Genomic DNA, 12790 nt, shown 5'->3' on the forward strand with positions numbered 1-12790 from the left:
ACTCAATAATATCATAGATCTAAATAATGGAACGGTGATATGCAGCCGAAATATATTTTTATTCTAAAATCAATGGTTTTTTTCAGATTTCGCACATAATGGAAACCTCTAGTCCCATATACAACATTGTAAGTAATATTGTGATGGAGATCATAATATATCATAAACAACAACTTATGTTCGTCGTTATTTGCTATTTGGGCGTGCATGATTTTTACATAAGTTCTGTTTGAGGAAAACATAATTTTCCAACTCATTTTGCTTTTTTAAACAAGAAGGCGCATCAACTTTTGTCCGAAAACGCATTAAACAAAATTACGGGTATTTGTCGTCAGTCAAAGAACTTCAATATCCTTTGGTTCTTTCAAAGCAACAGTTTTATCTGATGGCGGAAAGAAGCTTGGCTGAAATACTCTCGAAAAATCGCACGCCCCAATCGCCTAAAACGTATTTATAGACAAATGATAAAAAGTCTGCCTTTTGTTACAGCTCACTGATATTCGGCAGCTCGGTTGCAGCAATGAGGCACGGTCATCTGCAGCTTATCGGCTTTATCTCCATCTCTGCGAAGGTAAGTTTTTTATACAGTCACTCTCAAAATTGAGCGTACAGCATGGATAAGATGAATATACCGTGGACCCCCGATAATTTGAACGGCACCTCATTCAAATTAACGGGGTTCATTTTTAATTTTAACTTCTGGTTACTCTATTAGCATAAGAAAAACTGGTTTCTGGCTGCTCTCTTTGCTGGTTTGTTTTGATTCTGCGTTCCGTTTCACGATGGTCCATTTTTGCCTTGCTCGTACAACAAAGTTGTACCGAAAGGCTATAATTTCACTCCAAAATCGAACTTTTTATAGAAGTCTCAGAGACCCATGATGTTATATACCAATCGACTCAGCTCGTCGAGCTGAACAAATGTCTGTCTGTCCGTGTGTATGTGTGTGTGTGCACACGAAGTTACATTCGACAGGGGACAAAGCCTTGTTGATCACTATTGAATTTGATAACGATAAACCATTGCGTTTAAAAGTTATTAAGAAAATGGAATCGAACTATATAAGCGCCATATAAGGTTGGTGTCTTGGCTAAATGCGAGAAAGGCAGTATCACCACTCGGTGAATTAAGTTGGTTTTTTTTTTCTCGATTCCACGTGCTAAATGACGTTTGAACCATTTTTAAATTGAACGATGTTCAAACGAACGGGGTTCAAATTAAAAAGTGTTCAGATTAAAAACGGTCATATTACCGGGGGCCCACGGTAGTCAAAAGAGCATACTTCAAAGTATTTTGTGAGTAAACTTTTTTAGCAGTGTGCACATCAAGTTTTCAAACATTGTTCAAACAAATGTTCTTTTAAAAATTTAACCTTCCGGGACTCGCTTGGTCCTGAACCGCTCACGCAGTTCCGCTTCTGTTGTGAACGAGAAGCGTGCTTTTTTCGAAGGTGTTGTACTTTTTACAACGGCGCGAGTCCCCGAAGGTTAAAGTTAATTCTCCGCTCTATACACAGAACGCCACCTCTGGGATGTCCACTACCACTACTCGAAGAAACTGGATGTCATCTATCTTACGGCACGAAAACAGCAGGATTCTCCCCCGAATATTTACATTCCGGTTCCAACCTTTGAGGACATCACCATGGGAGACATCGCCCGATATCAAACCGAACTGACACCGGAATCAGGTACTGATAAAAACCATTCCGTCATCATTGCATTCTGTGATCCCAGCTCGACTGTGCTGCTGTACAACATGACCAATACAATAAGACCATTGCACGATAAGCCCATCTCAAAGAACAAGCTGGCTAAACAGCGTTCAAATGCAAATAAAATAGGTGATTCATAACAGGTACCAGAAGGAAGGCTTTCGGAAATCTGTTCTATTCATTATATCACCATCCTTGTGATTTTGTTCATTGTTTTTTATTTTTATTTTTTTTTAAATTACAGAATAAGCAGTATTAATATATTTTTGTATCTGTTTTCTTCTTATTTCATGATGCCTTTTCTTGTATAGCAATTAATTCTTAGCGATTCTTTCTCTTCTTAAATGTCTTCGTGCCTCTATGTATGTTGGTTTGCTCTGTTTTTTTTCTCAGTATTTATTGGGTTATTCTTTTTCATCTTTTTTTGACTAGAATTTATCATTTTTTTAAACCTCTATCTCTATACCCATTTTTACTGTTCTTCGTCGTCGCCTTGCTCCGCTTTTTTTTTCTTAACAAAAATTCATAAACTGGAAAGTTAATGTAATTGTTTGTAAGCATATATTCAAAACCGATGATACATGACTGTTGCTGTCTATTTCTGACCCATGCTTGTAGACTCCTAAATGTATTGTTCAATTTACACAATGCACGTGGCAGATGGATAGATTCACTATTTGTAAGTTTTTAGAGTTCGTGTCTGATTTAAAAGTGCCATTTCTCTAATTATTTGCTTCAATAGAAAGAGGGGGTTTGTGATCATAGCGATTGTAGGGGAATGAACGAACGCCACGTTGCAACGTAACAATAAAACAAAGCACCACGCGGGATGATTGCGAACGAAAACTAAATATGAGGATAACATTGTGCCATTATTGGAGAATCCCTAGTTGCAAACGGTGCTGATATAAACTAAATCACATGTTTGTTTTACACACAAGCATAAAAGTAAACGCTAACATAGGAAGATACAATATTGTGTAACAAAGTCTTTCGGCTTTTAGGCTCTAACTTATGGATTAACTTAAAACTAGCAACATGATTTTGATTTACACGATTGATTGATCGATTTTCGGAAATCAACCGAAAACAGCGTGGAATTTTCGTTCAGTGCAAAATAAGCTCTTAGTAACAAACAAAAAGATCGCAGAATGTATTGCACTTGGTCACAATGATATTTACCCTCTGCTTAGCCGACGGCGCGAATGGGTTTCTCTACGCTTACTCTCTATGCAATACGGTGGTCTTCTCTACTCTACACAAGCACGTGCACGTTTAAGATAGTGCAAAAATAACTGAGTTCTGATCGTGGGCGCGCGCCTATTGTTCGCGCTTCTATCTATACCGTAGGGATTGCAGTTTGGTAATGACAAAAATTGACGATTGATGATGTACATTACACGCACACATCGACAGAAAGACACGGACAGCGAAAGTTTGGTGTACTTTGGTTATACACAACAACGTCGTTAAAATCTAAAGAATGTCTAGCCTAGCGCCAATACATGCATCACCTATTGTTTATGATAGGTGATTCCGCTGCTAAAACTACTTGCATTGAAGCCTCATCCTTTGTTGAAGATATTTTATCCGAGCAGAATCTCAAATAAAAAGATTCTTACTAAAACGATGAAAGCGACAAAACACAAATAGGGAATGATCTTGGATCTAAATTATGTGAATTGCAAAGACGCAACCCTACACAGTAATTTCGTCTATCAACATTTCAGGCCATTGGAGATCATTGGGTATTAATTTTGGAAAAAGTTCTTAAAATTATGGAAAATTTATCAACTCTTGTAATTACAAATTCATTCGAGGATTGCAGAGAGGAGCAATTGTTAATGGTTCTCAGATACTCAGTCTGGTTGGCACGCGGCGCACTTTCGCTACTAGAGGCAAACGCGCGTCTTCTTGCTTAAAGCGTGTTATCCCAGTAGGATTTTCGTGATGGCATGGTGCGCGAATGGAATTTGTCAATTTGTACTCGTCGTCGAATTCGCGCTTTGCCAAATGGCTACGCATCGAAGTCGTAGCCATCGAAGCCGTTTTGAGGTTTGTTCGAATCTCTTGCCGGAATTTACGCGTGCTGACCAGTCGTTAGAGCTCTGTGTCGTCAGAAGAAGGGAAAATCTGGTGCTATGGTTTTTGATTCTTTCGACATCGAAAGTGTAACGCCGAACGCGTATTGTATAAAGCCATATTGAAGCTCATATATTTTTGTGATTCTGCGTCACAAATGAGTGGGAAATAAACGAATTATCGTATGAAACTGCTCATTTATACAAGACAAGAGATAAGGGGGAATTGGAATTTTATTGAATTGTAATTGTCTGATTTTGAATATTTAAAATGATGTGCACAAAACTCACAGAAAGAGCCTCGCATGCTCACCTTGTGCATTTTGAATATACAATTATGCAAATTCTTGAAATAATTTTAACTATGCTGTTCGAAGACCCTTAATAGACCATGTTGGGGTTAAGAAAGCCTAAAAGTGCTGGATTCCTCTCTCTTCTCCTTAATATGAATCGCTCGCAGCCTAAATCGTACTCTTGAGTAAAAATTTAACTTGAAATATTTCAGTAAATCTAGTCTCTTTTGTGTTCTTACTGGGATATGGTCTTCATCCGCACACGAGATTCCTACTTTATGCATATCCAATAGCTAACACGTCACTATTCTATTACCACCATCCTACGGAATCGATCCAACCATTAACACAATATGCCATTCTACGCTACCTATTCGATGCACAACGGTTTAACCATTCTATGTTTCATAGATTATTACAACTTTCATCTTTAATCGGCCTCTATGGTTAGCTTCCTGATCTAGCCTTTCTGTCCTAATTATTGCCTATAAAACACTGAGAAATTTGAAGATTTACTTGTAGTTTGTTGTTTTTCTTTAGTTGTCTTTATCATCATCAACAATTTTCCTTGTTTTTGATTCATTTGGAAAAACTCAATTTGGACGTGTTTAAACTTTTTATTAGAATCGCGTTTCACAATAATTGTCTCACTCGTCTGTCGTGTGCTACTGATTTTTATATGCTTCGCAATTCTTTACTTACAAAAACGAACAGTTTGATTTGTTTTTTTTTTCAAATCAGTTTAGAAAACACATTTCGACTACAACACAGAAAACAGTTCAGTAGGTAAATTGGGGATTCGGAAGAAATCAATCCTAATATCGTTTCCTACCAACTAATGATATACCACAATCGAATGTATCGTTTGACCGAATATAGGCTCGTTTTAGTTTCAATTTATATAAAACCAGACTTAACAGATTTCCGTGGTGAAAGGGATGGACTCAATGACTGCTTTCAATTTCCAAATTTTTGGTATGGTAGTCTCTTGTTACATTGCTGTCGCCCTACGCTATGGAATGTGGGCGACTGGACACATCATCACATTGATTTTAGTTTTTTTTCCTTATTTGTTTTACTCGTTTTGTCTCTATTCTACTGCTAACAGTTTCGCTGACTGACTGAGAAAGAGGGGGAGGATAGATTTTTATCCGTCGGTTGAAAAGATTCTATGCTAGAAATATTCCTTCTAATCTGTGTGGCGAGCATTGACTATTGTTTTCACTGGCTTTATTACGCTTCAAGCTTGGGCTATCTCTTTGAAAAACTCCTGTCGTGAATGTGTACAGATGGTCAGAAAAGCGATATCTGGTCAGTGCCATTTTTAAGCATCGTATTCATTTTAATGTACAAATTATGCCGTTGTAAGAAGAATAATTTGGTTTTACTTTATTGTCACTTGATTTGAGAATAAAATTTCCTTTTGGTAGAGTATGGCTAGGTAAAGTATTTTTACACACTCCCTAAAAAACGTGTAATCTCGTCGAACAACGTGAAATTTCCACATTTTTTGTTAAATGAATTTGTAAGAAAATTAGACCTTCTAACATTAACTTGCAAATAGGGCAAGACTGGTCAGCACATGCTGAACGACATAGTTCGTATTCAAAAAATATTTTTCATTGCTAATTCGAGCATAATGGTGTAGATTTGTTTATTAGAAATGTATAATTTGTGTCCTTGAGAAAGCAATAAATTGATGGCTTATTTTCTAAAGAAATTGCGAACTATTTTTTAAAGTAGGGGGAAAGACGACTTTGGCAGGTTTTGTTCTATTATTGGCAGGGGGGTTTTTGTCGACCGAATTTTATGAAATTTGGCCACAATATTCTTTGATATGCAGAGAATGAGCCTAGTCAGTCATAAAAAAAACCCCTGCCAATAATAGAACAAAACCTGCCAAAGCCGTCATTCCCTTTTTTTATTAAATCTTGAAAATCTATTTATGTTTAAGAAAATCATTGACAATAAACCTTTTTATCTGTATTTTTTTCATATTGTGAATAATTTTGCACCGCTGTTTGACCCATCTCACCCCCGGGCATGCAATCTGATTCAAATAAACATCCAATGGTTTATTCCAAGGTGTCTTAAATGGAGGTGATTTGATGTATCGAACAAACCAAACCTCCATGTTGAAAGAGCTGGCCAATTTGTTTTGATGCAAACTAGCAAACCATGCAACTCATGAACGATTGCATTAAGCATTTAGCAACCCCATTGAAACCGAACAGGGGAAAAACCAGCCGGATGACACACAACTATGCTTCTGGCTCCAGCATAAAATTCACGTTATTATTTTGCTGTGGGCGTTATTTTCGGATACAATATTGTTACCAAATATTCAAATTTGGTTTGCACCGTACTAACCGTGTTGTGTTGAATGACGGTCTTATTACAATTAAAATGAAAACCGAACACATTTTTCACGGCACGGAATACGTGGTACATAACGATAATAGTAATAAATTTATTCCAATCGCTTAACAACAATTACCCCATCACAGAAAACTAGTCCTGAAATGATGTTTTTGTTTACTAATTTTGAATTGTCAGTGGGGCCCACCTCGCGCTAACCCCAGAGATGCTAGCCACCATTTTTTTCCATTGGAGAGATAGGCGATGACAGTAGGGTGGGAAAACCGTAAAGAAACTTGCTAGCCATCCAACTCGTCAGCTGTTATTTCTTCTTTCTCCTATACTTACCTCACCACGCGTCTAAGAAGAGTACCGCCATGTGCCACGTTTGACAGGTCTGCTGCTCGTTTGGAACGCGCATTTGTATGGAACTGACAGATGATTCTGATCCAATTCTGCCACTTGACGACTCTGTTATTATGGTCACTGTACCCGTGCCCAGTGACTGCGCAGACCACCGTACCTAGTGGTGTCCTTTGGAGGCCCTACAGCCCCATCTTATGACGAAAGAGAACGATTTCTAAGTTGCATCATTGGACTCGGCATCGCAGAAACAACGGGTCGTGGATAGAATGGTGGCTGTAGTACTCATGTCAAAAATTTAATACTTTTTTAAATTGAAATTTCGAGCAGCTTCTGATGAATTTTACCATGCGCAACTGCGACCAGTAAGTACATATCAACACCCCGAAATGTTGTGCATGAGCATGATGACCGTGCAATTTCGTAGTAGCTACTCCGCGATTGAGCAGAACAATCGTAATTGTACAGGGAACCAATGGATGTGGAAGCATGCGAATTTTGTTCTCCAATCTCAGAGTGCACAGTCCGAGGGCTCTATCGTGGATGGTAAGGAATTGATTATGCAATCACTCGCCCACTGCAAGCCGAGAACATCTCTGCACTCGCCACGAGTTCATGCGGAATTTTATTGGTATGTGCGGGTTAGGGTTCTATGGCAGAGGTTCGTCTTGGTTAACGGATTGCGAATGCGATAATGTTGTAAGAAGTGAAAGGGTGTGGGTCTATATTTCTAATTGGATCCCATTTTCTAGTTCTAGCGATTGCTAGAACTTGGGGAGTGTATGGGAAGGTACGTAGGTACGTAAAGTAGGATAAAATGGAACGGGCCTGGGATTGAACCTACAACCTCTTGCGCATGATGTGGTTGCCTTATGATCACCAAGCCCATTATCAACGCCCTGAAATGTTGACCATCATAAACCGTCTAAACGGTGAATCGCTGGCACTGCAAAGAAATGTTTTCTATTCGTATAAACGAAACACGCTTGGTAGGATAGTCAACGTCGGTCTTCCCGCTAGGGAAAAGACGACGCAAAAAGAAATCTTGCCAAAGAAAATGACGGAAAACGTGCAATGAGCAACAAGCAATCGAAGCAAATCTATTTGCTTTTATTTTGAGACGAAACAGGGAACAACAACGAGGATGGTTTATTCCACTGGACGACCCACAGAAATATTGGTCCTCATATTATGGATATCATATTATGGATTCCATTTATTACCAGACTAAGGCCGGAGTGGCCTGTGCTGCACATAAAAGTCTTCTCCATCCAACTCTGTGGTTGGCTGCACGTCGCCAACCACGCAGTCTGCAAAGGGTCCTCCACCTGATCGTGTACCTCGCCTTCTTGTTCCCGTCGGATCATTGTCGAGAACCATTTTCACCATTTTTGGGCACTCGTGCGTTCGTTTCCTGTGTCTTATTTTGTGGCAACAATCAAAATGTGCAGTGAAATGACGGTAAAAAATACTTTGGCATTTCTTTTTCCGAAGAATGCTGCACAACAATCGCTGGTGGATATGGCCCGCTTTGTGACAGCGATTAGAGGAGACCTGGGAGGGAGAAACAAATACGAAAAATGTGTGTGTCAAGCCGAGCCGAAATCTAGCTGTCAGTGTGAGCCGAAAACGAAACTCTCGGCAAGCAAATTTTTGAAGGCAATATAACAACAATAACACGCAAAACAGAATTTAGTCATTTCATGTGGCGCCTACGTTAATTGTTTTTTCTTGTTGAAAATTTACTTGTTGCATGACGACAGTATATACTTACTTTGATGTTGTTACCGAATATAGTAACAACCAACGAACCATCGACATACTTGCGTAATATTTAAATATTTAGGTAAAAATATTGAGGCATTTCGCCTCATTCACAATCAAAGTGTATCTACTTTCCTATCCATTATCCCAATTCCTGCCTTTGGAGCAAAATAAATACCAAAGGAGGCAACACCATTTCCGCGGAAAAAGCCGAATGTCGATTAAGAAAGAGGAGAAGAGAAAACTTTGGGGAGCTGAGGGAGAAATCGTGGACTGCTCGAGGAGTCGTATCTGGACTGTCATCGACGCAAGACCTACCGAAAGTTAAAAAAAGTGCAATTCCGAGTATTGTGAAAGGTGTGTTTGCTAGTGAAGGCCTGGTGTAAATTGCATGGATCGCGGAGCTAGGGAACAAGTTCCAACGATTATCGAAGCTACCATCCACCGGCGGAACAATACAGCCTTGGCGGCTGCCTTTCCCAATAAATCCCAAAAACGGCCCGTGACCTCGTGTCCAACGCTTCCGCCTGCTGGCGGCGCTTCTCGCGGAGGGGAAGAAAAAACTGTGACCCTCAGCTGCCGTCCACGTGTCCAACACTAGAGCCTCGCTGGAAAGAGCCACAAGATCGAACCAGGCACCGTTCCCGTTAGCCCTCTGACGTCACTGTGCCCAACGCCTACGTGTCCAACACCACAGCCGGGGAAACGACGTGACGAAGCCACGAGCTCCTCCCCCTCCCCTTCTTCCCACTAACCCCAAAACCCAACAACAGAAAATGGAAAAATAAAATATAGATAAAAATGTATCTTCAAATTCTCAGTTATTCTCCAACGCTATCGAACATCTGGTAGAACGGTTAAGGTTTGTTTGATCTCCTTGCGGTGCTCTTGCCGGTCCGAGTCACCCCTATAAGTGAGACTGTGAATTTATCTGAATTGCTCCGTTTTGTAGTAAATCAATTTTTGCATTATATTATTATTTTTCTCTTTAAGAATTGAAATTGAACTAGAATATATCGAACTGAATTTAATAGAATTAGAATAATTTAAGTATAAACTGTATATATTTCAAAACTAAATCTAAGACTATTGAACTTATTATTGAACTGGAATAAAATTTATACATAAAATGGCACAGGAAAACCGGTTAGTGAGGAAGAGATTGGGAAGTGGTTTTATGACATCCGCGTAGATCATCTGAATGAAGACGAATTAGATTTCGAGCTAGAGGTACGGGATATCGTTTTCGTAGATGGGGAATCCATGTCAAGAAAGCGACGCGCTTTGAGAGAGACGCTTAAGCTGGAGAAATCGGATGGTCCTAAAGATTATTCCTGGAAGAGGGAGCCACAAGATGAACTAAATGCTTGTGTACTCAAACTTCAAGAGATTGAGAGCACAATACAGAACTCCACAAAGGACTTGCCTCCCAGATGTCAGTCTTCATTACTGCATCTGGGAAATCGAATGAAACTGTTAAGAAAATTCACTGAGCTAGAAAAGGCAACACAGGTAGATGAAATGATAGAGAAAGTGGTATCATATTTAAGAGATTTTTTTTATCAAAAGCGCCAGGAAGTGGACATTGGGCTCAAGAGACTGTTCACCGAAAACCAGACGACAGGTAGACAAGCATCAAGCGATGGTGCGGTCGAAATAGATGAAGATTTGCTAGGTTCATTGCAAAGGCTAGGCTTAGTAAATTCCACCGAAATAGGGTCAGTAGATCTCAAGCAAGGTATGTTAATGCTTGAACACGAATTACAGTCAAATTTCACTCGTTGGGCTATCTTTAGATGGGCTACGATTTAGTTGGGCGCCCGTTAGTTGGGCTGTAGCCCACTTAAAACGAAGGTGGACGTCAAATTATGACATCAACGGCAGTTTTTTTTTTCGCAGTTGGCAGCTCTGAATTTCTATTGTATTCGCTGATTTGACAGATGAAATCTCAGCCCAACTAACGAAAGTCTTTCACTAGATGGGCTACGAGTTTAGCCCAACGAGCGAAAGTTGACTGTATATCTTTTGCGAAAGTTCAAAGAAAATCACTCGATACACTCAAATTCCAATGCTAGGCATGCAAAAGTCCCAACAATTTTGAATCAGTCGACTTACACCGGAACCATTCCAAAACAAACGTTGTCTAACACTCCGATGGTCTCAAGACAGGTGCGCTTTACGGAGCCAAATATCTTACCACAAAACACTCAGCCATATTCTTATCAGTTCGGTGACTCCCACTTCACCGACCCGGATTGTGCAAACTCCTATGTAGCCAACACAGGTATGTACCCTGTAATGAATACCGTTACGAACCCCACCCATACAAATACGGTCCCAAGGCTGGCCTCATCTATCAATTCTGGTGCTGGGTACAGATGGACTCCAGTCACAATCGGGGTTTCTATTGCACAACCCATACAGGCTTCTACACAATCCGTAACGACATCAACTTTTCCATTACCAGGTGACCAAATACCACCCAATGCTGGGTGGCCATATAATTCATGGAAAATGGTACCTTACGGGGGAAGCGAACGAACCAATAACTCGTTTAGCTCAACCCAACCACAAACTTTAGTTGGAAGTCAGGGAATACCTCCCATCTCTGGTTCACTACCGAACCAAGTTGTGAACAATGCGTCGGGCTGGGCTCACTGTTCGATACCTGGACTGACAGGAGCTACCCCCGCTGGACAACTGCCAATGAATGTTGACGTAACTGCTACCACACCTTTAGTCGCTACCCAGCTGAATGATCCATTAGTATGTCCTCCTCAAAGAGTGGTGGATACTACCCCAAGGCTGTATAATCGAAAATCACTGCCCGTATCGAAATGGAAGTTGACCAAATACGCTGGCACAGATCAGGGACTAAAGTTGAATGAATTCCTTCATCTGGTTTCGCAGCTGGCATTGTCCGAGAATGTGTCGGAGGCAGAGCTTTTTGATTCAGCCTTCCACCTTTTCACCGGACCAGCGCTGAACTGGTATATGTCCATGAGGTCAACTAGTCGATTGGCGAACTGGATTCATTTAGTTTTCGAATTACGAAAAGCTTTTGTACATCCCGAGCTGGATTCGCTGGTTCGAGCAAAAATATACCAACGAAGGCAGGCTCGGGGTGAAACATTTCAAGAATTTTTCTACGAAATGGATAGTATGTTCCGTTCCATGAGTAATCCCATGGGGGAATGGGAAAAACTAGATGTGGTACGTAGAAACATGCGTCATGATTACAAGAAGGCTTTGCTGTGGAAGCCCATTGCTAGCCTTTCTGAGTTGCTCGATGCGGGACACCTAATAGACGCTTCGAACTTCTCGCTTTTTTCAAAAATGTTTGATACTGAGAAATCCACAAATGCAGTGTCGTTAAACAACCTAAATCGAGATGAGAAGAAACAATCTTGTCGTTATTCAAGTTACTCTAAATCCCCGGAAAAGAATAACTTTAAAGAGAGTGGAAACACCGCGCACAAGAGGAATGTAAATTCCAAAATTGAGCCCAAGTCACCACTCACCCCTAATCAGGCGGGAAAATCGGAGAATCCCGGTGAAGGAAGCTCGAGACCGAAACGAACCCTAGATTACCTAGTGGAGGGCTATAGGCCGCCACGAGACCAAGAATGCCTGTTTTGCAGGCAAACGAACCACACTCTAGAACAATGTCGCAGCTATAAAGGCTTGATGTGCCTAGTGTGTGGCTTTAAAGGTTTTGATACTCAACATTGTCCATATTGCAAAAAAAACGGACTACGGACGATCGAAAAACGCCGATCGCCGAACCCACACCCAAACGCGTAAATAGTTTCCGGTGGGTACTGCCCTTCTGAATGGTGGGAACCAGTACCAGAAGAGGCTTACCAATCAGAAACACAAAAATTATGACAATTTCCTCTCGCGACAACAGGACAACCGACCATTTGCCTCAATTAAAATTTATGGCATTCCAGAAAAGGGTCTCTTAGATTCTGGGAGCCAAGTCACACTTATTAGCGAACGAATCTATCAGAAATTAAACGGAATTAAATTACGACCGCTGACACGGATCATCAAAGTTCATTCAGCGAATGGATCAGATCTCGAGGTATTGGGTCAGCTATATATACCTTTCAACTTTCAAGGAAAGGTAAAAATCATACCAACTCTAGTAGTTCGACAATTGTCAGTATGTTGCATTCTGGGTATGGATTTCTGGACTAAATTTCGAATTTGGC

General features: G+C 40.4%; 1 protein-coding gene across 1 annotated transcript; it reads left to right on the forward strand.

The window, feature by feature from the left end:
• Positions 1–1870, forward strand: LOC134218153 (uncharacterized). Its single transcript, XM_062697040.1, has 4 exons — positions 1–34; positions 87–128; positions 490–571; positions 1517–1870. The coding sequence occupies exons 2-4, from the start codon at positions 99–101 to the stop codon at positions 1852–1854; spliced, it is 450 nt and encodes a 149-aa protein (XP_062553024.1). The 5' UTR covers positions 1–34; positions 87–98; the 3' UTR covers positions 1855–1870.
• Positions 1871–12790: the final 10920 nt, after the last annotated feature.

This window comes from Armigeres subalbatus, chromosome 2 (genome assembly GCF_024139115.2).
Source record: "Armigeres subalbatus isolate Guangzhou_Male chromosome 2, GZ_Asu_2, whole genome shotgun sequence".
Classification (NCBI taxonomy): Eukaryota; Metazoa; Arthropoda; class Insecta; order Diptera; family Culicidae; genus Armigeres; species Armigeres subalbatus.